The sequence below is a fragment of the Monodelphis domestica genome, chromosome 5 (genome assembly GCF_027887165.1).
Source record: "Monodelphis domestica isolate mMonDom1 chromosome 5, mMonDom1.pri, whole genome shotgun sequence".
Classification (NCBI taxonomy): domain Eukaryota; kingdom Metazoa; phylum Chordata; class Mammalia; order Didelphimorphia; family Didelphidae; genus Monodelphis; species Monodelphis domestica.
The window spans coordinates 323,352,825-323,380,073 of NC_077231.1; the positions used below are offsets into that span (position 1 = coordinate 323,352,825).

The 27,249-nt window shown below is 46.0% G+C and overlaps 1 protein-coding gene across 1 annotated transcript in view; it reads left to right on the plus strand.

Moving 5' to 3' along the window:
- The window catches only part of THSD7A (thrombospondin type 1 domain containing 7A), a 360,671-nt gene that overhangs the window by 295,015 nt on the left and 38,407 nt on the right, over window positions 1-27,249 (plus strand). The window contains exons 10-13 of the mRNA XM_056800585.1: window positions 2,828-2,960; window positions 4,386-4,489; window positions 21,290-21,484; window positions 24,338-24,601. Coding sequence (XP_056656563.1) covers window positions 2,828-2,960; window positions 4,386-4,489; window positions 21,290-21,484; window positions 24,338-24,601 — 696 coding nt within the window. The remainder of the gene's footprint in view (window positions 1-2,827; window positions 2,961-4,385; window positions 4,490-21,289; window positions 21,485-24,337; window positions 24,602-27,249) is intronic.

Sequence of the window (27,249 nt, forward strand, 5' to 3'; positions counted from 1 at the left end):
TGTGAGCCAAGAACAATGGTTGGGGTTTGTTGTGCTCACCGAACTGTAAAGTGGAGGGAAAGAAGACCAATCCCTGCCCTTGAGGGGCACAGAAAGAGGAAGGAAATGGGGAGCTATGGAGGATTATGAGAACCAAACTGGCTTTTTGTCAACATGTCCATCCTTAGAAGGCCTATGATTGCATTGCTGGTGCCCCGCCATGTTCATAGAACATCCATGAGGTACTGTGACTGAGAAATTCAAGAGACTCATGACCCACCTTCTGGAGAAACACGTCACTATGCTGGGCCTTGCTGGACTAGCCCTCTTCTGACAGTTCTCCACCGGACCCCACCCAAACTGTTTCCAAGGTAGTGAGATGTTGCAGAGCTTGGACCCCACTGACTGCTGCACGCCCACACACACATACCTTCAGTACAGTGACTCTTCATCCTGGAAGGAGGGAAAAAAAAGAATTTCTATAACGCCTTTGATGTGACAAGTGCTTTTCAAACACTCTTATTCCATCTTCACAAGCCTCCAAGAGGGAAAGGCTAGTATTTAACAGTTGAAGAAACTGAGGCAGAGAAATGAAGTGACTTGCCTGTGTGGTCCCCATCCAGCAAAGGACTGAATCTGGATTTAAGCTCCGCTCTTCCAGACTCCACGGCATTCTCTAGCTACTGTCCCACCTAGGGGCCTCCAAGTATAAAATGATGAATTCTAAAAGGCACGAGGCTCCCAAGTCTTCCTTCCCCAAAGAGCTTCTGCCAGCAGAGCCCAAGTTCAATTTCCCTCCTCTCGGCCCTCATCCTTGCAACGTGCCTTGCATGGAAAGGCTCAGCCTGTTTACCATGCATAGCAAATGACTGGAATCATTTACTAGTTGCATATTTCAAATTCTGGGAGTCACCAGGACATAAAATTTCACATTTAAACTGGGTTGGAAGACTTGTTACACACAGCAGTTGAGGACTACGTGCCCCATGTGGCAGACAGCACGATGGATCTGCTTGAGGAGAGGAAGCCGCTCCATTAATTAAATGTGCCACACATCCCGAGGGGCCAGAATCCCAGGGAGTGCAGAGGAGGCTGACTCATCATTTGGTGGGGATGCTCTACCTTGTCCACACTTTCCACAAGGACTCTGCTGGGCTCGTCCTCAATCCAAAGCTCCCATAGGCGAGACTGAGCTTCTATGGGATAATGAAGTCAAGATTTCTCTCAGTAGTCTCAATCCCAGAAGCTCAGAGAGAATCTGAGAGGCATCACAGATATCATGGAGGAAGGTCCAGTCTTGGATTCAGGAAGACCTGGGTTAAAATGCCACTGCACATGCATACTGGCTCTCTGGTCAGAGACAAGTCAGTTCATCCCCCAGGATACCCAGGCAATTCTCTAAATCTATAAAAGATAACTAAGGGGCAGCTGGGTAGCTCAGTGGATTGAGAGCCAGGCCTAGAGATGGGAGGTCCTAGGTTCAAATCTGACCTCAGACACTTCCCAGCTGTGTGACCCTGGGCAAGTCACTTGACCCCCATTGCCTAGCCCTTACCACTCTTCTGCCTTGGAGCCAATACACAGTATTGACTCGAAGACGGAAGGTAAGGGTTTAAAAAAATAAAAATAATAAAACATAACTAAGATGCACATTACATTGATGGAAGAAGTTTTTCATTCTAGGTGTTCCATTTGTTGATGAAATCATAAACCCAGATCAATATATATATATATATATATACATATATGGAGAGAGAGAGAGACAAAGAGAAGGAGGGAGGGAGGGAAGGAGATGGAGAGAGACAGAGAAAGATACAGAGAGAGAGAGAACAACAGACAGACAGGCAGAGAGACAGGGAGAGACAGAGAGAGATACACCCATGGGTATTGGGAAGACAGGTGCCAAGGGGTAAAGGAATCATGGGGACAAAAGGCTCTGGGAACATGTGGGGAAGGAGAGCTCCCTTTTAGCTGGGGGGCAGAGAGAGCAAGAGAGGGGAGAGAGACAGAGAAAGGGGGAGAGAGAGGGGAGGAAGGGAGAGAGAGAGAGAGACAGGGAGGAAGAGAGGGAGAGAATATTGGAGTCAAAAAGACTAGAAACCATCTAATCTAACCTGGTATCCTTGAGTACTTTACTTACTCTGTGGGCCATCTGTAAAATGGGGACTAGAATCAATGACTTCTAAAGTACTTTCTGGATCTAAATCTGATCTTCAGCTCCCTTAAATTTACATGATGAAGAGGAAAGCAAGGTCTAGATAGGAAAGTGACTTGCCCAAGATCACAGACCTGGTTAGTGGCTGTGCTGGGACCTGAACCCAGGACTCTGGATTCACTCTGTCCCTTCCATTGACCCAGCTTCCTGTCCAGGCTTCTGTTACACTCTAAAAGCTTTTGCACTGTCTACAGGTCTGTAGTTTTCACTCCCCCTCTGACAAATAATTTAGAAAGATCAAATCATATAAGATTCTTCCCAGAATCAATTCTTCGTTGGCTAGGAAGAGTGTCCATCGTCCTCCTCTCTGCCATTTATCCCTCCTTTCTTCTTCCGGAGAACAGTAGGCCAGCTCCCTACCTGGGGCCAAGGAGTACCATGATCCAATAACCTCTCCATTCCATATCAGGAGGAATGGAGGCAGAAACTTCGGAAAGGAGAACTGGGTTACCTGCACTGATGCCTTCTTATTCCCATGCTGGTTTGTCCCTCATTCAGGCATTTTTTCCAGCTAGAAACCCTGAGGCTGCTCCCCTGGGAGGTCGCTGACCTTCATGCCAGCATGATTATCAGGCTCTCATCTCAATGCAGAGATCAGGGGGTAACCCTTCCACCTCCTTGGGCTCTTTTCAGGGGACACTTCAGTGAAGAAGCAATCTCGGAATCGAGTTATCATTCAGCTGCCTGCCAATGGAGGCCGAGACTGCCTGGAGACCCTGTATGAGGAACGGGAATGCACAGCTCCCCAGGTGTGCCAGAGTTTCAGGTGAGGCTGTGTGTTCCCAGCAGTATGTGCCCCCTAGGCTCCCTTGCCCCCCCCCCTTCCCTGCTTGTGGGATTTGGACAGCTCGGCTTCCCAGCCCTGGCCCAACAATGTCACTAACAGACAGCCCGATGCCTTGGCCTCCCCGATGTCTTGGACTTTGGAAGGCTGTCAGGTTCCATCCAAGGACTATTTGTGAAATGCCTGTTCTTGGCAGAGCACTCCCCCTAAGCCCCTAATTAGCCCCTGCCCTCAAGGAGTTCCTAATGTCCTGGGGGCTCTAAACTATACCCATGGGTACAGGGAAGACTAAGATGCCAAGGGGTAAAGGAATCATAGAGACAAAAGGCTCTGGAGACATGTGGGGAAGGAGAGCTCCCTTCTAGCTGGGGGAATCCAAGAGCGCTTCAAGGAGGGAACCCCTGAGGTAAACCCTGAAAGGAAAGAAGAATTCTGGGAGGCAGAAATTAGGAGAGAAGCAAAAGAGAAGGACTGGGCAAACCCAGAGCCAAGAGGGAAGGCACATGGGATCAGCACAGCCCCATGAGGTCAGAGCAATCGAAGCTGATAACCAGTAGTGAGTTGGGACTTACAAATAATAGAAAATTAGATCAGACTCTTTGTAGAGGCTTCATGAACCTGCCCTTTAGGAGGGTTTGAAAAAGCAAAGGCTCGAGGCATGATGGAGCATTTCCCTCCCAGCATGGGAGACGCTGGCTTTTCATAGACGCCAGAGTTCTGGCCAACAGAATGGTCCACCTACCTGGATGGTCCAGGGAGATGCCCACCCTGCTCTGCTCTCCTCTCTGGTACCAAGGAAAAGCTAGTTGAGGTTATTGAAGCTCTGGGTCTGGGTCATGTAGTAGAGAATTCTCATGCCAAGAGCACTAAGAGGTTGGAAACAGACGTCAATGCAGGTGTTGCCCAGTGGGCTACATGTACCAAGGCTAAGGGACTCCATGAGACTCTCAGAGCCAAGCTAAGATGTTCCAAAGCAGAGGGGAGGAAATTGTCTTTTCATCAGCATTTTCTCCTTCAGGCCCAGAATCCCTTCCAGTTAGTAATTCTGGGATTGCCTACAGGTAGCAGGCATTCATTCCTAGGATTCTAGACTCTGAGACCTCCAAGGAACCTAAGCAACTTCTCGTACAACCCTTAGATGAAAGGACTGCCCACAATAGTTTGTCAAGGGGGATGCCATTTGCTGAGTAACAGAGAATTCTCAGGAACCTCTACTGTTCCTATCTGTAATACTTTCTTCAAGCCCTAAATTATAATCAGGAAGAAGAAAAACAAACAAGCAAACATCAACTAATTGGTTCCTACTCCTTGGGAAATTAAGGAAGAGAAGCCTTAGGTCTTCTGGATAACCATATATCTGCATGTCCTTCTTGAACTCTTAAGAGCCAAGCTCTGTGTTTCTTTCAGGTGGAAGACTCACAAATGGCGCCGGTGCCAGCTGGTGCCTTGGTCAGTGAGGCAAGACAGCCCTGGTGCCCATGAGAACTGTGGAGCGGGGCTCCAAGCCCGAGGTAGGTAGGCACCACAACTTCTCCAGGAAAGCTCCTTTTTGTCTATGCCCATAATGGGTTGAATAATCTTGGGGTGGGGAGAGAGAAAGGAGGGAAGAGGATGACTCCAGCTAGCTAGACAGCAGGCAGAATCTACTGGCACAAGTATGGGAAGGCAGTAGCTTCCTCCATGCATAAGAAGTGCCAGACACTAAGGCTTCCTGGTTGTCAGCTCCTGGAGGGGAACTCTGACTCCCTTCGTATGCCCTAAGCATCATAGCTGCTGCTCTGGGAGGCAGCTTTGTGCCATGGACGCTGTGGTCTGCTTATTCTTGTCTTCTCAGGGCAGCATGGGTACAGACACTTCTGTGAGCATGCTTATGCTCTCTTTTTACCCACCCACCCCCAATCAGTATGCCCATAGCTTCTTGGCATATCTGTAGTAGTATATCAGATTCAGCCAAGCTTCCCCCTTAGCCACCTTCCCTGGCTTTCCCAGAATTTCCCTAGTGCTCTGCCCTTCAGCTGGGTTAGAACCTGCCCCCATCAACCCTAAATCTATATAGACCAAAAAGCCAGTTTGGGAAGTCCTGCCTCTGGTGAACTGCCACCAAGCCTGGAGTCCATCAGGAAAGCATTTCACTGAGACCCAGTGGTTCAGCAGTTCCCAATGGGAGGAAAATTCTGGCATATAGACTCCCTCTATGATTGCAGAGTGGAATTCCCCATTCAGATCAGTAAACAATTGCTTGGAGGGGAAAGGTTATATAACTTGCCAAGAGCCACACAGTCAGTGTATATAAGAGGTAAGTCTGGAACCTAGGTCTTCTTGACTCTTCACCATGGAAATAAGTAAACAAAAAATCCTGAAGTGAGCTGAGCTTTCAGTGGGTCAGGGTCAGTCCTTATGCAAGCAGCTAAATAATACAATAGTTATAACTCTGGACTTGGCATCTGGAAGACCTGATACATGTAATAACTGTATGACTGTGGACAAGTCACATAACTGCTCTGTGCCTCAGTTTCATCATCTGTAAAACATGGACAATTACAGCACCTACCTTCCAGAGTTGCTGTGAGGATCTAATGAGATCAAATTGCAAAGCATTTAGTAAGTACCTAATTGAGCACTTGGTCTCTAAAAGGATTGCCATCATGGGCCTAGTGAATGCTTAATAAATGCTTGTTCTCTGCTATGGGGTGGGACAGTCTCCCACAGGGGATGGGGTCTTGGAGGTGGGACGGTGTTGGTGGAATGATGGATGGAAAACAGCTTTCTCATTCAACCCACAGCACAGGTTTCATAGGATAAACTACTCTGCCTTGACTTTATTTTATACCCTCATGATCACACATCTACTTGGCACACAGTTTCATTCTCAGCATACATGTTTCCATGGAACCTAACAACAGACAGGAAGCCTGGGGAGATAATCAATGAAACATTGTTGCTAAGTGCAGGGTCAGAGGGTAGAATCAACATGACCCAGATATAGGTTAGGGAATTCAGAGCACAGATTTGCCAGAAGTTTTTATGCCTAGAAAAGAGGGTCCTATCTAGTGGGTATATAAGAATCCTTAGGTTTAATTTTGTAAGTGGGCTCTCCTGGTAATATCCTAGGGGGACAGAGTGGAACATCTTCAGCATGTTGCTCTCATCTATTTTTCCTGGGGCTTAGTAAAAATAATAATCATAGCAATTCCAAAAATAAAGAGATATTAATAAGGAAAGTCACTTGGGGGGGTTTCAGTGGATTTTTTCCATCCTTCCTGGGGGCTGCTTTGCAATCCCCAGTTTCCACGTGTGACTGTGTCTTTGATGGCTCCCAGCAGTTCTCTCCTCCCCTTCCTTCTATATGACCTTTACTTTCATCCAGTTGACTTCCCCAAGTCTCCTCAGGCATCCAGACATAGGTACTGAACACCTACTATGTGCCCCAACATGGCAACAGGCAGAAATGAATGATTCTGTCTGTGCCTTGGCCTCCATCACCCCTGGCTCAACTGTGAGGTGTCTGAGGCAACATCATTGATGGAACAGTGGAGAAAGGAAGAACTGCTTTGTATGTCACTGTTAGAAATAAAATAACAGCCTACTGGCCCAAAAGAATAAATCCATCTCCCTTGGTGCCCTACTTCCCATCAGGGAGGGACTCAGGCATGAAGGAGAATGAGGCTCGGTGAGCTAGAAAGAATCCCCTGGGTTCTTGCTTTTCTCTTGATGCTCCTAAATGCAGCTCCAGCAGCATCCTCCCCTCTAAGGATTTCCCTCTCATACACCACTTGTTCCTCTTTTGAGCACAACTTGATTGCTCTTCTGCTGAGCATCAGCAGTCATGGCAGCACTGTTAGAACTCAGGGAAAGAGGTAGAATTCCAAAGTCTGGCTCTTCTTCTTAGGAGCTTCCTTGAGAGAAGCAGAGATCCCATAAAGAAGGCAACGGAGATGCCTTTTGGAGTATTCCACTTGGGTCTGGGCACCATGGTGATGTAAACAAGTGAGATATGATACTGTCCAGAAAACAAAGAGCAGGCTTGTAAGGAGAGAAGAGAGCAGGCTGTGTCAAGACCACTCAAAGGAACATGATTTTCATTTAGCATGGAGAAAGGAAGACTGAGAAGGGGCAAGATAGCTGCCTTCATATATGTGAAGACTTTTCATAAAGAAGAAGGATGACACTTTATCATTTGGCCAAAAAGAGAACAAGAAGCAATGGGGGGGGGGGGGAGGCAAAGGGGCTAACTGAGGCCTAATATCAGAAAAAATCCTTCCCAATAAGAGCTGGACAAAAGCAGAATAAGCTGCCTTGGAAGGTGGTGGGCCTCTCTTTATTGGATATCTTCAGGAAAAGACTCGATAACCACTTATCATGCATATTAGAGGGGAAATTATTTTCAGATCTAGGTAAGGCTGACTGACTACTGAATCATTTCCAAGTCTAAGATTCTATATTTCTGTAAGCAAAAATGATAGCTGGCCCTGCCAGACCAAACTTCCCATACACATGCCTCTTGGGGTGAGAGCAGTAATGGTGGCATCCATTCCTTAACATATTGCCCTTGAATGATCGAAGTACATACACCGTGGTGAGACCCGGGAAGTCTTTGAAGAAAGCTCCACATGCAGGCATTGAGCTAGGAAGCCTTCATCTCAGATAACTCTGACACCAGTGAACACATCACACGCATCTTTAATACCCACATAAAGAACCTCTCATGTCTTCCTTCACATATTAACTCGTTTTCTTAGAGACCATGTACGAACTGAAACAAAAAGTAGGGAGCATCAGCATCCAGGAACATTCTGTTGCTATGGAACCTGCAAGATAGTTCCAGATGCTCCAGTATTCATCTTGCCTGATGCACCAGCCCCCCTTTATTTTTGTCTTCGACCATTCTGTGCCAAGACTGAATAATGCCACCTTGTGCAGATTTTTTTAAAGTAACCCACAGAATTAATGATAGGGTTCTGGAGGCCAAATGGCAGCACGGAGAGCTGACTGAGTTCAAAAGACCTAAATTCAAGGCTTGATTCTTACACATGTATGATCTGGAGAATGCCATTCAACTTCTAGTGCCCTGGGCATTTCTCCAAGACTAAATTAAAGATAAGGTTCCAGGAGGGAATCTCTTCACTGGGAATTCAAAACCTCAATAAAATCACTGGTCCAGAATCTAAGAAATGAATACAAAAACAATTATTAGCAAATGCATACCAGTGCTTTCATGGAGCCAAAATGTGGCCCAGCAAGAGAAATGTTAGATCCTGTCCAAAAAGCAAAGAACAGGCTTGTGAGGAGAAAAGGGAACAGGCTGTGTCAAGATCAGTCAAAGGAACTTGGTCAAACTCCGGTTTAGCCTAGAGGAAGTTCTAGTCTCTGTTCCAACACTTAAGTCACTTAACCTCTTGGACTCAACTTCTTCATCAGTAAAAATAAGAATATAAATATCAATGGAAATACAGTACATTGTAGTAAACAGAGAGCTAGCCTCAGAACAAAGATGTTGGCTCTGTGATTCTGACCAAGCCACTTCATTTCTTAGTGCTTTGGACAACTCTCTAAGAATATCAATTTCAGAAAATAGCAGTAGAGAAAATATTCTCACCTGAAAATTCCCCATACAAATGAAACCATCCATGTAGTCCCATGCCTAATAACAGAACCACCTGCCTCACAAGTAGTTGTTAGGAAAGTGCTCCAGAAGCCTTTAAGTACTTTGTAAGATACATGAGAGCTACCATGAGAGTTATTCATCCTAAGGATTGTCTAAGAAGTTAATTTTAAGTCAATCCATTTGTCAGATGTTAGAAACTACTTCCAATTCTTCATGGCAGCCCACATTTCTGCATTTCATTCAATCAGTTGAGATTTATTCAGCACCTACTGTGTGCTATTTTTGAGTCTTTTGCTTGGACATTGAAGGTATTCAATGGCATTATAGTCTACTTGGAGAGGTGAGATAGCAAGATGAAATAATAAATAATAGTACTTCAATGCATCAAGTGATCTGAGCTCATAGATAAACTGCTGGAAAAGACCTCTGAGTTCAGCCACAACCACTCCATCATTTGGAAGAGGAGGAAACAAAGAGTCAGAAAGAAGCAAATTGCCCAAGGTCACTTCCATAGGTGAGTGGAAGAGCCCAGAAGGGACCTCGAGTACTCTGCTGAAAAATCTCACATTTATCCAGGACAACATCCTGCTTCATGATTTCAATGATGTGCCCTTCCTTTGCCCATGAAAACCATACTGGGATTGAGAGATGATCTTTGAGATCTCCTTCGGTTGATAAGTGCATATTGGCAAATGGTCAATATGGTAGGAGACACTCACTACTTAGTCAGGCTAGTGCTTAGACTGGAAACTAATAACAGTCAGCAAAAGAAAATAATAAGCAGTCATGAGGCAGGAAAGCTCACTCCTGAATGGGAAAATCAGAGAGGCCATCAAGGAGATCCTGGCCCTTTATCTGGGCTTTGAATCATGTATAGTTCAGTATTGATATGGGGATAAAGAAGGGAAAAGGGAAATTTCAGGTACAGAAGACAGTCACAGCCAAAAGATGGAAAAGACACATGGCAGGTGTGGACCACTTTGGCGAGAGTAGGGAGTTAGGTGAGACAAGGATGGAAAGATAGGGAAGAGCTGAACAGGGAAAAAGTTCAAGTCAGTTTTGATTCTTTCTGGCTCAAAATCAATTGAAGACATTTCAGAAACAGTAACACAATGAAAGCTGGTCATCATGAAGCTTGATTTACTGGTGATATGAAGGAAAGTATGTAAGGGCAAGCCAGTGACCAGGTAGCAAGCTGTCATAGCAATCCAGGTCTGAGCTAATGAGGGCCTGGATTGACCTAAGGGATATAGTCATGGAAATGGAGGGCAGCTATGGGGAGAGCAAGAAAAAAAAATCAACAGAACTTGGTGACTAATTGGATTTTGTGGGGCAGGAGGGAAAGAGAAGAGTAGAGGATTTGGAGACTTCCACATTGTGAATTTGAGTGGCTGGGAGAAAAAAACTAACAGGAAATAGGAGGCTAGTTTGGGGAAAATGTGTCCAATTTGAGGTCTTGTTAAGAAATCAGCATTAAAGGCTTTCAAGATTTATAATAAGTAGGATAGGAACAGCTTAAGATTATAAATGTCAGCCACACTCTTAAATCACTTATTAGAGCACAAGGGTAGTTACACCCCTCCACCCTAGAACTGATGATTACTTGCACATCATTTCCCTTTGGATAAAGAGACCTTTGGCTCATCCCATCAATATTTTGACCTCTTGGACAACCATTTCTGGCCCATTAGATCCAGTCTGTTCATCAGTTAAATGGCCTTGTGTCCAGAGGTCTGAGACATCTTCCCAAGCTCTTGGTCCCCACCAACCTAACTTGAAGGTTTACCTCAGGAGCACCTTCTATGCTATTTCTCCTATTCATCAGTTTTCACCAGGTTCCCATTTGAAACAAGTTTAGGAGAATTGTGTTTTCCATCTTCTACTTTCTAGCTTCTCCCTTCTTTCTTACATATGCTACTATGAGAGAATATGAGAAAATAATGGTCAAATGGAAGGAAGATCTTCCACAAGGCTCACCAAGGAAGCAAATGCAGTTTAAGTAGCTCTTCTACCCTCTGCATCTCAGAGCCCCATCAAGGAGCTTTCCAATCTAACGCTGTCTAGAGGTCCAGGAGAGAAATTGATGAACTAGAAGTTGAAATGGTTATTTGAAGAGGATTATAAGGTCAAATTCCTTTGAAACTTGTGAATATAAAATACTCAGAATCAATATTTTTCTTCTTCTTCCGAGAATGATTAGCTAGCCTCTCACTCATATATTATTTCTAATAATTTTTCAGTTGCTTCTTTGGCAATTTAGACTCTGTATTCCAGAATGAAAGTCTATTAAGTCGCAGCTGTTGCAGACAGGGACAAATGGCTTCTTGATTATAGCTATAATTGGAAAAATTTTATCAGGGACAAAAACAATTGACGAAGGGGCAAGTGATAATTCAGAGGACAGGCCAGCTAGAGGTGTAAACAGACCAGGAGAGGGAGTGTCCTAACCTCTGCCTCCTCAAGCATGTGTAGGAAATAAAAGGGTGATGCTTCAGTAGTAGTGGGACACAAAGGACATGAAGCTGAGGCATGACAGTGGTCACAACAGGGAGAAGGCTCTGCAGAAGCCAACTGTCAGGAACAAAGCAGGATTTTCTCTATTACTGTCCATGATTAGAATATCCTTCCTCTCTCCCTTTTGCCAATACCGGCTCTTTAAAACCCAACTCAAATGCCAGAACCCTCGATCTGGTTAGAACTTTTTTCCCATCAGACCTCACCTAGCCTTTTCTTTGCACCTCATTGACTCAGGCATGATTTGTTTTCAACTGCATTTAATTGCATGTACTATATTAATGCAACAACTGCATCTAAATGTTGCATCTCCCCCATCACCTCCTATGGAGCTCTGCAGAGAGTCAATGCTAAATAAGTTTGTTGAAAGGAATTGAATCAATCCTGCAATGCAAGACCAAAGTTCTAGCCCTGTCTGAGTGTTAGAGAGGGAGAAGCCTTCAGGGGATGGAGAGTGGCAAGCCTGCTCTTCAGGAGCAAGCCCAGGCCAGCCCTCAGCACAAGTCAGCCCTCCACTTTGCTCTGTCAGGTACTCTGGGGCAGACAGAAACACAAGACTGCCTCAGCTGCCAGGGAACTCATGAGACCTGAAGGGAGTTCAGCCACTTACGTCAAGAGGGACCAGTTTGAGGCAGAGTCCTGGAAGTGAGAGCCCGGGAGCTCACAAGGGCTTTGGCTGGACCTAGAATCTGGCCAGAATGTTTTGATCAAGGTTTTAAAGGCTTGATAGGTTTGTGATAGGCAGGGAAGTAATGGCAGTGACTTGGGTTGACTTGTAAAGGAATGACATGATCAGGAAAGTCGAAGGTATTTTTGATATTGGTAAATAAACCAATTGGGCTGAACCAAAGGGAGTTGTAAGAAACCAGGCAGCAACGGTATCTGGGAGTCAGATTATGAAATACTTGGCATGCCAGGGTAAGTAGCCAGTGGGGAGCATTGACAGTATTGGGCAGGAGAGCAGGACGATCAAGGGGAGGTTTGGGGAATCTGTATCTAGGTTACAGAGCACAAAGCAGGGAGGCAAAGAGACTGGGAAATCTGAACTTGTTGTCATCATCAGCCTGAAATGGGGTGGCAATGATGGCAAAAGTGAGAAGAAAAGGAAGAAGAAGAAGAAGGGATCTTCAAGAAAGGCCTGGGGTTATACACAGCCTCCATACCGAAAGTGTTTTGTGTCCTTGAGACGAACAACCCTCCACAGCTATGTTGTCAAATCATGTCATGCTAATGAAAAACTGAGCACAGAATCACATTTTGTTCCCACTCTCCTTCATTGTCCAGATGACCAGACAACTCTCCAAATCATGCATGTATCGCACTCTGACTCCTACCCCAGAAAGGGTTAACCGTGGGCTTGTCAATGATGGTCGCTGCTGACAGCACGGGCGTTTGGTGTGCCTGTAGCAAAGAGATATGTGTGTGCTATTCATCATCATTGCAGACCCTGCTCTGACTTTGTTTCTCTTGCCCTGAAGGCTTATGTCAGTCCTAGGAACCTGAAATGACTGACTACAAATCATTGCAAGGAGCTGAGCTGTCTTCCCAAGGGGCAGGACTCTAAATCAATATTGATTTAAGAGAATGATCTTTGGACTGGGAAGGACAGAACAAAAAGTGGCTAACAGAACATTGAAATGGAAAGTGAGCCTGAAAATGGCAGCCTAGCTCCTAGCTGCCCTGGCTGAGTTGGTGACCAGACCAAGCAAGTGCATCCTGGGGCATCGAAAGAAATGGAAGTCTGTACAGCTGAACCAGCAGTAAGAAAAGATCATGAAAGCCAAAGAGAGGGAAACCTTGTTCTGCCTCTTAAAGAGATGGAAGAAAATGGAGTTTGCAAACCTTTGTCTAGCAGACTTGAATGTAATTCCATCCAAATTCTAGAACAAACCATAATGCAATTATTATCAGACATCTAGAACAGCAAACCATGATACAAAGAGACAGCATGACTTCCTCCAGCATAGGCTATCCCAGAAGAGATTCATGCCTTGGGCTGTGGTTATTAGATGGGGGCCAGGAGTCACAATGATGCCATATATATCACTTAACTAGATTTCAATAATACCCCTAATAAAGCCTCTCTCATTCTCTCTCTGAAGACAAATTAGAGCTGGGCTCAGCGATGACTCCATTAGGAAACACTGATAAGAAACTGACAGAAAACACTGACTTTCTTCATCAATGATGTTATAAGTATGAGAATACTTATGGACATTCAGAGAGACACTATCCATGTTATCCCAGGCAGATTCTGGAAAAACAGGGGGAAATTTAAGAAATTCCATGCAGTATTGCTCTACCAGAAACTATTGACAAGACCACAACACCATCCATCTGTTAGAAGCCATTAAGGGGTCCCCCTGTAGATCTATCATGGCTAAAGAGAGAAGAAGACTTCATAGACTGGTTCCATTAAAAAGAAACAGCATTGTGAGACACAGACAGAGATGAAGAGACAGATTTTCTGAAGATAACAAGCTCATAGACCATCAGAGTCATTCCTAACTCATCACAAACCTACAAGTTAACAAAATAACCTCAATAAAACTCTTAACAATAACTCTAAAGGCATGAAGCACATGATTATGTCTGAAAGGAAGATAGCATTACCTCACCTAGAGCCAGTTGGGCTCATCTTCAAATAAGTCTATATAAAATTCCAGACTTCTACCAGAGAGAACTGAAGTAAACAGCTAAATCTCTCTTTGCTCTTGGCTCCAATACCTGCCAGAACAAGAGGATGAAAGCATCTTTGTGTGCCCTCATTTACCATAAAGAGGAAAGATTAAGTAGATTCAAGATGCTTCTGCTTTCCTTCCCAATGAAGAAAGAATAGAGGCATCCAAAGCCAGTTTCCTCATCTCAGCAGGATCTGGATAGAAAAGAAAAGAGTGGGTAAAGAACCAAATTCAGATGACTTGACATTTATCTTCACCTTCCAAATACATTCTCCATCTCCCATTCTCTAGAGTTACTGTTTAGGCCAGTGATGGCAAACCTTTTAGAGACCAAATGCCCAAACTACAACCTTCACACCGTATGTGAGTTGACCCCTTACCCCAGACAGGGGAAGGAGGAAGTTCTTCCATTGGACTGATGGGAAGAGGGGTGGGTGATGTGGAAAAAAATGGCTTCAGGTGTGGTGGAGAGGGGGAAGGGAATAGCCTCCTCCAGCACACATGCCATAGGTTCACCAACACAGGTCTAGGCTATCAATAATTGTGGGATGATGGCCAGGACCCAACAAATTGGTCAAGATATCTAAATAAATTTGAAGTGTTAGGTCTAAAAAATCAACTTCCCAAGTACAGGATAGAAGATATAGGGGATCAGCAGGAGCTTGTTTGAAAAAGATCTAGAAGTCTCAGTGAAATTCAAGTAGCATGATGTGAAAGCCAAACAATCCTAGGCTGCATTTGGGGAGGTAGAGAGTCAATTAAAATGGATGCTCTTCTCTGTCCTGGTCAGATTTCACCTAATTCTGTCTTCGGTCCTAAGCACTAGTTTTAGGAGGGAAATGAGACATTGAGAAGCTGAAAGAAGACAATAAAGATCCCTGGAGGGGCCTGAAGATCAGATTTAAGGAAGATCCATTAAGGAAGTCTAGGATGACTAGTTTGGGAAGGAGAAGACTTAGAAAGAAAAGGAAATGGTAGTTTAAAGGGAGGGCACATGAAGGAGAGGGAATTATATTTGTTCTGATGTCCCTGGAAGTCAGAGGAAGAAGCAAAGGGTAGAAATTGGAGAGACATATTTCAATTTTCAAAAAAGAAAAGCTGAACATTGAAGATTATTGAAAAGAGGAAGGGGCTGCCTGTGGAAATGGTAGTTTTCCTCCCACATGAGGTCCTTCAGTGGATGCTGGGTGACCAGTAGGGGCCAGGATATCATCATTAATGGATCTGTGGTCAACTCTGGGAAGGCCTCTCCAACTCTGAGTTTCTCTGCTTCTGGAATTCCTGCAGAAGTGTGACTTGGTCCCAGATTCTTTGAAATTTTAACAAAAGTCATGTAAAGGGAGGATAGGCTCCCTTCCCCACTTCATTGTTGTTAAGATGGTCCTTTGAGGCTACTGGAGACAAAATGGGAGCTGAAAGGCATTTTCTTATCCCATTCTAAAAAGCAGGATGGCCTGTTTGAGACTTTGGATTGGGAAGAGGGAATGTGATTGGAAATAAGAATGCTGACCTGATGGACTCTCTTGTTGTCTGTTGCATGCAGCTGTGTGTTTGACTAACCAAAGAAGGGGCTAAGCAAACCTGGTTATTTTGCCTATCATGGCTGCTCCCATGAAGGTTCCTAGGATACCTTCATTGGGATTACCCTCCCTGGCTGCCATGAGGGGTTCTGGATTAGCGTCAATGCCCTTCTTCCCCAGGTAGCCCCTTCTTGTCCTTCCAGAATGTCCCCAGGAAGCTGCGCCTCATCTGTAACTTCTCGAAATGGGATCTGAAAAGCAAATTGGATTCCTTTCTCCCCAGTCAGTTGTCAAACACAAGTAGGAATGAGGAGCTGAGTTTCCTGTTCCCCATCAGAGCTTCACAGCCATGCAATCAACAGCTGGATGCCTCTCCCCTTATTTATCACCCTGGTCTTATTTACTATCTCAGTTGGGACTCTTAATAACTAACTCACTTAAATCAATCTCCTTTGGCTTTTTACTTTTCATTGATTCCTTCTCACTCGAGGCTTTCCTTGTGAGCCTCTCATCAAATCACTCATCTCATCTCTCCTTGGGTTAAACATCGCTTCCAGGGCCTGCTCTAGGACTCCAGTGCCCTTATCTGTGATGAACCATGTTCTGCTCCCACTGAGCAGGAGATCATCTTGGTTGGCGATACCAGTTGGCTTCTTTATTGCCTTGAGCACATATTGAATATTTCCTGCCATGAACTTCTTATATGAGCATTCTTCTATGTGTCACATCATTCAGCTCCACACTGCACATTTGTAGCAGGCTCAAACCAATTGCCACATTTTTACATAATTATAACTTTGAATAGTGCATACTTGGATCTATTTCATGAGTTTTGCTCTTCTCCATAATCGGCACCTACTTAGAATTCATTTTCCCAAAGCATGTCCATGGCTACCTGATAAATGTGCACTAGCCCTTGCCTTCCCCAGCAATGGGTTCTCCTTTCTTCTTTCCCAATCCATGACCCCTCTCCCTTTCAACAGACTTCACAAAACTCACTTCTCCCAGGAAAGACTCGGAGTTATTGTAGGAGCTTAACTTGGAGCTGGAAAGAATTTTGTAGGTCCAATTCCTCATTTCATCAATAAGGAAACTAAGTCCCCCAAAGTGGTTATCACTTGCCTGAGTTGTACAAAGTAGAAGGGGAAGAGGCAAGATTCAAATTGAGGTTCTGAGGCTCTGCCCACTGATGAGACTGGGGCCTCCTGACTCCCTCCACTGAGTTAGTTGGGTTACTTCAATATGTTTATCCTCAAGCTCTACCCTGGCAGTGTGTAACTACAGGCCCATGTCCCTTGACAGGGCATTTGTCTCCAGTTAAGCCTCCTGTTCCCTGGAAATCCTGGGATTTCCCTCTCTCCCAGGGCCTGGGCCTTCCCCTTATTTTTGGCCTCTCCTCTCCATTTCCTAATGCAAGAAGAGCAGACTTACTGTATAAAGTAGCCATTCTGAAAAAAAAAGTTGCTCCTAGGGAAGGGAACAGGGGCCAGAAGGGCAAGACTTAATCAGCATTACTGTCAGCAGGAAGAAAGGTGCATATGACTTCCAGAGGGCAAGACTTGATAATCCAAGGAAACCAGGCCTGGGCTTAGTGACTGGTCCATGGAAGAAGGAGGAAGAGATGATGACGAAGCAAGAGCCCTGGTCCAGCCCGTGCATCTTGGCAGGGTCTCATCACTCCTCTTAACTTGGAATAGGTGCACCTAATGTTTTTAGCACAGCAAAGCTGCTCAGGGATGTAGAAGGAGACCATGGATCTGAAAGGAAGGGGTAGAGTCTTACTCAGAATCATACATTTAATTGGTTTCCCACAGTTGGCAATTAGGGAGATAAACGTTTATAGTCTGGAAAGTTCCAAGCATGTGGCAACTAGCTGGTATAAGAGAGAAAATATTGGAGTGAGGAAAACCTGAGTTCAAATCTGACCTCATATATTCAATAGCTATGTGATACTGAGCAGGTTGCTTATCTGCCTCAGTTTTCTCATATGTAAAATGAGGATAATAATATCAACTACTTCCCAAGGTTGTTGTGAAGATTCAGTGAAATATCTGTACAGATCAACCACAAAGACAATGCCTCAAATCCAGAGGTTTTTCAGGCTACCACAATCATCACCTATGACTTTTTCAACCTTCCTCTTTAATTGTCATCCATGGGTGCCAGAACTCAGTTATGGAATCAATAGGCTCTCAGTGACTTAGGCAAGAAACAGGGATGAAATGCCTGCAAGCTTTGGGACCCAAATGATCTTTATGGCGATTGCCATCCTCCAGGGTGTTCCAGCTACTTTGGTTTCTTGGCTTCCCTAGGAGATTATGCTATAAAGCCACATGAATTGTCCCGTCTTGGGAAAGAGTGGGTAGCCCAGGTGACATTTGGGGGCATTCATTTTCAAAGCTCAGTTCCCATTTTGAGGACACATTATCTACTTTTTGGTTTGGGCTGCTCCATCCTATCAAAGAGAAGTAATCTTTGGAAGTTGGAAAGAACAGCATCCTTTTCTATAATGTGGAAATTGTCTCTGAAGGCATCATCAGCTACTCAGAGACAGATCAAGAAAATAATTGAATTCCAGAACTTCAGACTTGAAAGGACCTCAGTTTAATCTCTGTTTGAAAGGAATTTCCACTATAAAATACCCATTAAATGGTCATCCAACTTTTGTTTGGGGGCTTCCAGTGAAGGGGAGACCACAACCTCCTGAGGCAGCTGATTCCATTTGGAAACAGTTTTGATGGCCAGGAAGCTGTCCCTGACTTCAAACCTCAATTATATTATGATGCTAGTACTGCCTTCTGGGACCAAGAACATGTCTAATCCCTCCTCCACGTGACAGCTCTTTGAGAACTTTAAGATAGATTTCATGTCACCCTTGAGTCTTCTCTTCTTGGAGCTAAATATCTCGAATCCTTTCAACCTGTCTTCCTATTTCATAAACCCAATTTCTTCCCCGTCTTGATTGTCCTCTGTCAGACTTGGTATCAGCAAGAGAACCAGGAACCCCACTTCCCTTTCTCACATGGCTCAGTCAGTCTGAAAATAGGAGAGGAAAAGCAGGTCACCTTATCTAGACACACTTCCTACAATGCACCAGTTTCAGTTGTAAGTCTAGCTGCATTCTGCCCATGAAAGGTATACTCTGATACAGAGGCTCCCGGGCGGCCTGCATTGTTTCTGTAGTCACAGTTCTGTTGAAATTCCCTTATTTTTCAGTTTGAGAAACGTGCTGCAAGTTCTCTGAAGTCAGGAGGGGCCAGATGGCTTCCTTTCCACACACTGATTTGTTCTTGCCCTAACAGGAGGAAGTTCATTTCCTGCCCTTTTCCTGCATTTGAAAAGTCAGGTTTCCTCCCAGTAAGAACCCAAGTCATTTGAGAGGCATGACCAGTCATCTCCTTGGTCATTGTATGAGCCAGAGCTGCTGATTATTGGGGTAACTTGGGGTCATGAAGTTATTCTTCCTCACTCCTAACAGTTATCTGGAGCCATCTAGCACCAGTGTGGCTCTACATTCTGTTGTTCGCCAGCCCCATCTTTCCACTCTGAAATCCCCAACCACCAAGAATAATCATCAAACATCCTAGCAGTGCAAAGAACGTTGACTTGAGATGTTTGACAGGCACCCAAGTCCCAGACCTGCTACCAAAACTCCTTTTCCCCAGACTTCTAAGAGAGCCGATTGCTTGGCACCATGAGCAAATAGAACAGGAAAAGAGCATTTGCAAGTCCATTGTCTCCACACTCAGTTGATACGCAGACTGGCAAGAAGGATGTTAGGAGAGTGTCCGCTGCAATAGCTCGTGCACACACAGGTTCTTCAGCTGTCAAATGATCGCACCTACTTCTATCCTGGCAGCAGCATTGTGGATTCAATACTCCTTTAAGCTGCAGATAGACTTGAGAGCCTATAAATTCGTGGCTATGAAGAAAAGGCATACAGAAAACAGGAGAGGGGTTTCACTAATTACACAAACCCCCATAATGCAACTGTTTTTTCTTACCAGGCTCCTGCCTGGCAGCCGTGCCATTGGGCATGAGCTGTGAGACTACAGAACCCAAGGCAGATTCATTTGTTAACGTACTGGACCCTCACCACAGCCAGGTCCGCTGGTTAATCATTGCACAACTCTCCCCCACCTTCCCCATCCAATCAGTTGCCAGGTCTTATCAATTTCGCCTCTACATCATCTCTTCCATCTGTCCCTTTTGATTGCCTAGACTCCCCTAAAAGCGTCCTTTCGGATCTCACTGACCCGTCTCCCCAGGCTCCAGTCTGTCCTGCATAGAACTGCCAAATCGATATTTGTGGAAACAGATCTGATCACGTCACCTCCGAAATCTCCATCGACGCGTTTTTCCTCTAGTATAAAACACAAAATCTTCAGTCAATTTTAAAAAATTTCTCTATTGGCCTGGTCCAGGCCTACCTTGTCAACCTTTTTCTCCTTGTCTTCCCTTGCTGCTCACTCTGTTCCAGGCACACTGGCTTAAAAACTTGCCCTTCTACATAACATCATCTTTCCCACTTCCTTACCTTTGTCCAAGTTCTCTTCTCTACCTGGGTTTCCTTCCCTTTTCAATTCTGCTTTTAAAATTCTTCAAGGCTTTCAAAGCATCAATCAGGTGATACCTTTCACCCAGGATTGTTCATACTCACTCCAGTTCTTCTCTGCCTTTTGAAATTACTTTGTGTGTGTGTGTGTGTGTGTGTGTGTGTGTGTGTGTGTGTGTGTGTGTGTAACATTTCTTTCCTATATACATGTTATATCCCCCCCCCAGTAACATGGAATTTCCTTGAGGTCAGAAATGGTTTTGGTTTTGTCTTTGCACTGCCAGCACCTAGAAGTGCACCTTATATTCAGGACATGCTTGATAAATGTGTGGTGAATTCAATTGAATTGATAAAAAATATTAGTAGCATTAATAGGGATGCTGTAGATTTTCTTTTCTTTTAAAACCCATCACATCTCAGGGTTCGAAAGGATCTCTGCGACCCGAGAAATCTAGACTACACTTGAATCCGAATCCTTCCTCCAAATCCCCCGACAAGGCTCCTCCAGATTTTACTGAAAGATTTCCAGTAAGGAGGAAGCCTTACTCTTTCCTAAGGGAGCCCCTCCCACTCTGGGATAATCATCCTTGTTAGGGAGTTGTCCTGCTCTGAAGCCGAAATTTGTCTCTGAAAATGTGCCACAGTGTGCCTGGTTCTGCCCAGTGGAGCCAAGCAGAACAAGTACACTCTCTGTCTACTGTCCTTCAGACGACTGAAGACAGCTCTCCTCTCCCTGCTTCTCCTATCCCAGCTAAATGTCCCCTTCCACCATTTCATATCTATCTGCCGTGGACCTCAAGCCCTTCACCATCCCAGTCACCCTCTTTGAGCTAGCCTTTAGCTTTTCAATATCTTTTATGGAATAGAGGAGAAAGCCTGAATGATAGGACAGCATCCAATTGTGTCAGCTATTCTCTGGACCTTAGATCAATGTACATGCTGAACTCATTGAGGCCAATTCTGAGTGGACAACTCAAAGATCGATGGCACTTCCGTGCCTCTCTACTAACACACTTTGTTGAGGTGTCCCAAAGCCCCAATCAGATCGCCATGACAACTCGAGTTATTTCCTAAGTGTGCTTTCATACACATGTGAAGAAGAGGGATGTGACATGAATACAATTAGTGGGATAGCTTCCAGTATTGAACTGCTAGCAGAAGAGCAGAAGAGGGGCCGTGTCCTGACAGAAGCCACAGAGTATTTTCTGTGGTGAGAAGAATTATCAATTAGGTTATAATGGCCAGTGATCCAAAGACGATAACATGATTCTTCATGATCTTTAGATCGCACTAGGTCTTATCTATAAATCAGAAGTTCCAAAAATGCCCAACCTTTCTAAGCATATGTGCCCATTCCCAGATAGTCGTGGACTCTTTACAACATTTTCTATTGGTCATAAGCTACATCCTCCTTTTTTCCTCTTCTTCCTTTCTAGCCATCACTTGTCGCAAACAAGATGGAGGACAGGCTGACGTCAGTGAGTGCCTTCGATATGCAGGCCCCTTGCCAGCACTAACCCAAGCCTGCCAGATCCCATGCCTGGATGACTGTCAGTTCACCAACTGGTCCAAATTTTCTTCGTGCAACGGAGACTGTGGTGCAGTTAGGACGAGGAAGCGTTCTATTGTTGGTAAGAATCGTTTGGAAACTCAAATTCATCTTTATCCAAGTTAGAAAACTCAAAAGAGAGCAAGAAAGTCAAACATAGAGTCCTGGTTAAACCCTCGCATCCAAGAGTTCTTCCAGCAATTTACCTGTTTTACTCTGTTTTCGTGGAAGTCAACATCCTAAAAAGGAATGCCATAAGAGACGTTATTTTTAGATGGAGATCTATTTCCTCCACCATATGTGGCAGATGATTTTTAGCTAAGAAAAGATAGATAGCAAGAAGAGAATGAGTCTAGTTGGAGTATGTGAAATCCTTACTGAGCTGGAACTCAAACATAGAGTATGGCCAACGTCATATGGTAGAGCAGGTTCTCCAACATGGGTCTTGTGATTTTTCTGGCACCACACATTCCTCCCTCATGACTTCTGCCTGCCTCCAGATTTGCCTCTCTCTCTTCAGATGGTCAGGAAACTATCTTAGAGCTTCCAAAGGAGCCACCAAAACAAATGCAATGGCTGGGCCAGTGGCCATTCCAGGAATGGAGCCTGAGAGCCAGGGGTGTTGTTTCCAGAGGATCTGGGAAAGCTGGTTTCATAAAGAGGACCTTGATCTGCCAGCATTCACAAACTAAGCCAATGCTTGAGGCTTAGAGACCTGGAGCTGGGAGGGGTAACGGAAGATGTCTGATCCAGCTCTCCAGTTTATAGATGAGGAAGCTGGTGCCCACATTGGCAAAGTGCCTTTCCTAAAATCACACAAGGTGCAGAATATGAACCCAGGTCCTCTGATGTGTCTTGCATTGCCTTGTTGGAAGCTCTGGGTGCATGAACCCCAGTATCTAGCTGCTGGGAGAGATGAGTACCACATCTTCATAGGCTGAATGATTCTGCATTTCTGAGGAGCTGAACAGTAGTTCAACACTGAAATGTGTTTTATCAACTTAAAGAGAAAATAGATGGAATTCCTCCAGACTGCTCCAGGGTCTAGCACCTCTCCTCTAGTCCTAGATCAGTCCCTCTGGAATGTAAGACGGTGCATCGGCCACTGTCTGGACCCAGTGAAACAGCCTAACCAGCCAATTAGTTCAGGAAGGGAGGGAGGCACCACAGGATGGGAAGGCAGGAGGAAATCCCAGACCTCCCAGCCTGGATCATAATTGGGCGTGATGACGCCTGTGCACACTCTGAGCTGTCCATTCCCCGCCTGGAGAAAGAGCAGCATCCAGGGCAGCTCAGAATCTGCCCTCTGGTCTTTCATTAGTGAAGGGTGCCTGGGGGAGGGGAGCACCAGGATGGTCCCAACATCAGCGGGAGGCTGACAGTCACTACAACAGTTTATCCTGTGTGTGGTGAGTGCTGTGGAAGCTGGGAGTGAGACAAATGCAGCTCTATTGGACCCAATATGGGCAAAAGCTGATACCCAAAGCAAAGGGGATGGCTGGGAGAAGGCACTGCTCTATAGTGACAGGGATGGCTGGGAGAAGGCACTGCTCTATAGCGATGGAGGATGGCAGGGAGAAGGCACTGCTCTATAGCTATGGGGGATGGCCGGGAGAAGGCACTGCTCTATATGGGAATGGCTGGGAGAATGCACAGCTCTATAGTCATGGGGGTTGGCCAGGAGAAGGCACTGCTCTGTAGTGATGGGAATGGCTGGGAGAAGGCACTGCTCTATAGTGATGGGGATGGCAGGGAGAAGGCACTGCTCTATAGTGATGGGGATGGCAGGGAGAAGGCACTGCTCTATAGTGATGGGGATGGCTGGGAGAAGGCACTGCTCTGTAGTGATGGGGATGGCTGGGAGAAGGCACTGCTCTATAGTGATGGGGGATGGCTGGGAGAAGGCACTGCTCTGTAGTGATGGGGATGGCTGGGAGAAGGCACTGCTCTGTAGTGATGGGGATGGCTGGGAGAAGGCACTGCTCTGTAGTGATGGGGATGGCTGGGAGAAGGCACTGCTCTATAGTGATGGGGGATGGCTGGGAGAAGGCACTGCTCTATAGTGATGGGGATGGCTGGGAGAAGGCACTGCTCTATAGTGATGGGGATGGCTGGGAGAAGGCACTGCTCCGTAGTGATGGGGATGGCTGGGAGAAGGCACTGCTCTATAGTGATGGGGGATGGCTGGGAGAAGGCACTGCTCTTTAGTGATGGGGATGGCTGGGAGAAGGCACTGCTCTATAGTGATGGGGATGGCAGGGAGAAGGCACTGCTCCATAGTGATGGGGATGGCCAGGAGAAGGCACTGCTCTGTAGTGATGGGAATGGCTGGGAGAAGGCACTGCTCTATAGTGATGGGGATGGCTGGGAGAAGGCACTGCTCCATAGTGATGGGGATGGCTGGGAGAAGGCACTGCTCTGTAGTGATGAGGATGGCTGGGAGAAGGCACTGCTCTATAGTGATGGGGGATGGCTGGGAGAAGGCACTGCTCTGTAGTGATGGGGATGGCTGGGAGAAGGCACTGCTCTATAGTGATGGGGGATGGCTGGGAGAAGGCACTGCTCTATAGTGATGGGGATGGCTGGGAGAAGGCACTGCTCTATAGTGATGGGGGATGGCTGGGAGAAGGCACTGCTCTATAGTGATGGGGATGGCAGGGAGAAGGTACTGCTCTATATGGGAATGGCTGGGAGAAGGCACTGCTCTATAGTGATGGGGATGGCTGGGAGAAGGCACTGCTCTGTAGTGATGGGGATGGCTGGGAGAAGGCACTGCTCTATAGCTATGACTCCGAGTGAACGCTGGGCCAAAAGAGAGCCAAGGCCACTGTCCTCTGGCATCTTTCCAGCGCAGGAAACGCTCACTTGGCACCTGCTTCCTGGGGAGCCCTGCAGGGAAGTTTCCCAATGAAATTCCTCCCCTTCTCTTCTGCAGGGAAAAGTAAGAAGAAAGACAAGTGCAGGAACGCCCAGCTCTACCCTCTGATCGACACCCAGTACTGCCCTTGCGACAAGTATAACGCCCAGGCTGTAGGCAACTGGTCCGACTGCATCTTACCAGAAGGCAAAGTGGAGCTTCTCCTGGGCATGAAGGTCCAGGGAGACATCAAGGAGTGCGGACAAGGCTACCGGTACCAGGCTATGGCCTGCTATGACCAAAACGGCCGGCTTGTGGAGACGTCCCGCTGCAACAGTCACGGTAACCCAGCTTCTAGCCAGCATGGCATGGCCCTTGTTAGAGAGCAGCTTCTTGTGTTTGCAGTGATTGGGGGACTCCCAGGCAGGAGGGTCTCTCACCACAGGCCCTTCCTGCACTCTGCTCCTGAGCCCCAAGGAGCTGCCTTCATGGGCGTCCGAAGGCATTGCCCTGGGTCACATGGCCAGTACATATCAGAGGCAAGACCAGAACTCGGGGTTGGCTCTCTTCTCTGGGGCCAGCAAGTACTGCCACTTGAGTAGCCCAGAACAAACTTCTCTGTAGGGTGAGAGGCCGGGGACAAAGTGGGCTCCAGAGCTCCATCCACCCTCCTAACTGAGGCGCCTGCGCCCAGGGTTTGGCCCTCAGACATAGCAAAGAAGGATGGGGAATACCTTCAAGGACACCCCAGGGGGATGGGAAAGATACGTCCCCTTAGGTGCAGGTGAGGGGCATCCTCCGAATCCTCTCTTCTTCCCTTTCCTAGTGGTCCGATCCCATAGAGCAGCCATACTTCCTATTACTTTATCACCCAATCAGTCCCCACCATAAGTGATCCTGATCATCATATCATCCCTCATGGTTACACTTGGGTTCGGTTCATGGAGAAAGAGGCAAGGAAGGGAGCACGATGTTGCAGACAGCTTCCTGCCCTAAGAGCTGCCCCGGCGTGGCATGGGCCACCTCAAGAGGTGGCAGGTTCCCCCTCCTTAGAGGCCTTCAAGCAGAAGCTATACAGCCCCTAGTCAGCTGTGCTGCCATGGGGCTTCCTGAGCAGAGACAATTTGGACAAGAACCCTCTAAAGTCAGTTCTCACCCGTGCATCCTGGGATTTGGGGAGTCGGGGGATCCCCTTGGAGTCTCAGTTCTGCAACTTCTGTGAGAGCTATTTCCGGTGGACTTAAAATCTTCTTCCATGAGGTAAGCAGCTCACAAACAATTCCAAAGTACAGAGGAAGGACGTGAGCTGGACATGGAGATGATAAATGTTTCTTGAAATGAATTCCAGTTGCATCCCCTCTTGAGACTGCTTTTATCAAGTCACAGCATTTCAGGGTTGGAAGGGACCTCAGCAGCCTTTTAGTCCAAGCCACAATGAAACAACTGAAAATACCCACTCCATTATAACCACTATAACATGCCAAGCAGGATAAAAAAAAATAATATATTTGTAAAGTGCTTCTCAAACCTGAAGAAACCAGACAAATGCTTTGTATTGTTGTTCAGTCGTTTCCGAAGTGTCCAAGTCTTCATGACTCCATTTAGGGTTCTCTTGGCAAAGCTACTGGAGTGTTTTGCCATTTTGTAACCTAAATAGAAATGCTAGCTATTACTGTTGTCGTCATTAAATTGGCGATCCAGTGTCTTCTTGAAGATCTCCACAGAGGGTGAGATCACCAGCTCTTGAGGCAGATGAACTGACTTTGGAAAGATCTGTTTTGAAAGGTTTTCTGAGGCTAAATCATTTTGAGCCTAAATCATTCTCTTCTTATGGCTCCTCGTTCTGCCCTCTCCTCTTTCACATGACAACCCTGCAAATACTTGAAGACAACTCTCCTGCCTCCAGTCATCTCATCTCTAGGGGCATCCTACAACAAATCTGTGAAAAAGAGGGCGAGATGGTATTAACTCTGTCCTTTAGACTTTGAAATTTTACATCTTTTTGAAATTCGTTTCTCCTGAAGTTGAGCATTCATTGCTGAGTCATGAGTTGAGTTGAGAGGTGCCATCCACTGTGAGTCATCGGCATCTGCTGGCTGGTTTTCAGCACCTTTGAGCCTCCAAACAGTCTTTCACATTTGTCACCCCTACAATGATCTGCTAATCAAATCCATAAGTGTTTGTGGGAGACACCTTCTTATCAGCAGGCAACCAACCTTGTTGAAAAATAAATGAAGTCAAATGGTACCCTTCAAAGCTCTTGAGCCTCTAAAGAAACTTGGCTCAAGGGCGGAAGAAAAAAGCACTGACCCCATTCTAAGTGGGCCAGAACATCAGGGAACATGATGGCTTCTAGCTGATGACCCATCAAAAAGAAGACAGCCAGCCCTGATGGAGAGTTGGAAGCAGCTAATGAAATCATTTCGGGCCTCTGGTTGGTTTCTCATATATAGCAAGGATAGAGCAGAAGAAGCCAGGACCCTGGTAGCTCAGGGTTCGGATCCAGATCCTCAGGCCATCAATGACTCCCTATACAAGACTCTGGTACTACCATTTGATTTCGTCCTTGTCTCGGTTTCCCCAATGAGCAACTAGAAACTATAGGTTTGAACCTGTCTTTCTAGTGTGACAGTAAATGAAATGTTTGACCCCCATTCTTTCACGGGCCTTAGCTCCAAGGATGGATGTTGGGGACCCCCACTGAGGAGACTCTACTAATACAGACCTCTCTGGGCTCTTAGAGCCTTAGGGAGCTGGGCAAACTTACATGAGAGGGGAAGGATGTGAATGAGGTGACGGTCAGCAGATATTGGGGAGAGGAGAGGTCAAATTATCTACGATGGCAAAGGAAACCCAGAGATGAGATATGGAGTGATCCCAGCTGTCTTGGGTCTCCCAAGCTAGTAAGGAGCTAAGACCCAATGCAGATCCCAGGACAGGAGCAAGGCAAAGTGTTGGGTCATCTTGAGGGGAAGGTGATTCCTGATGGC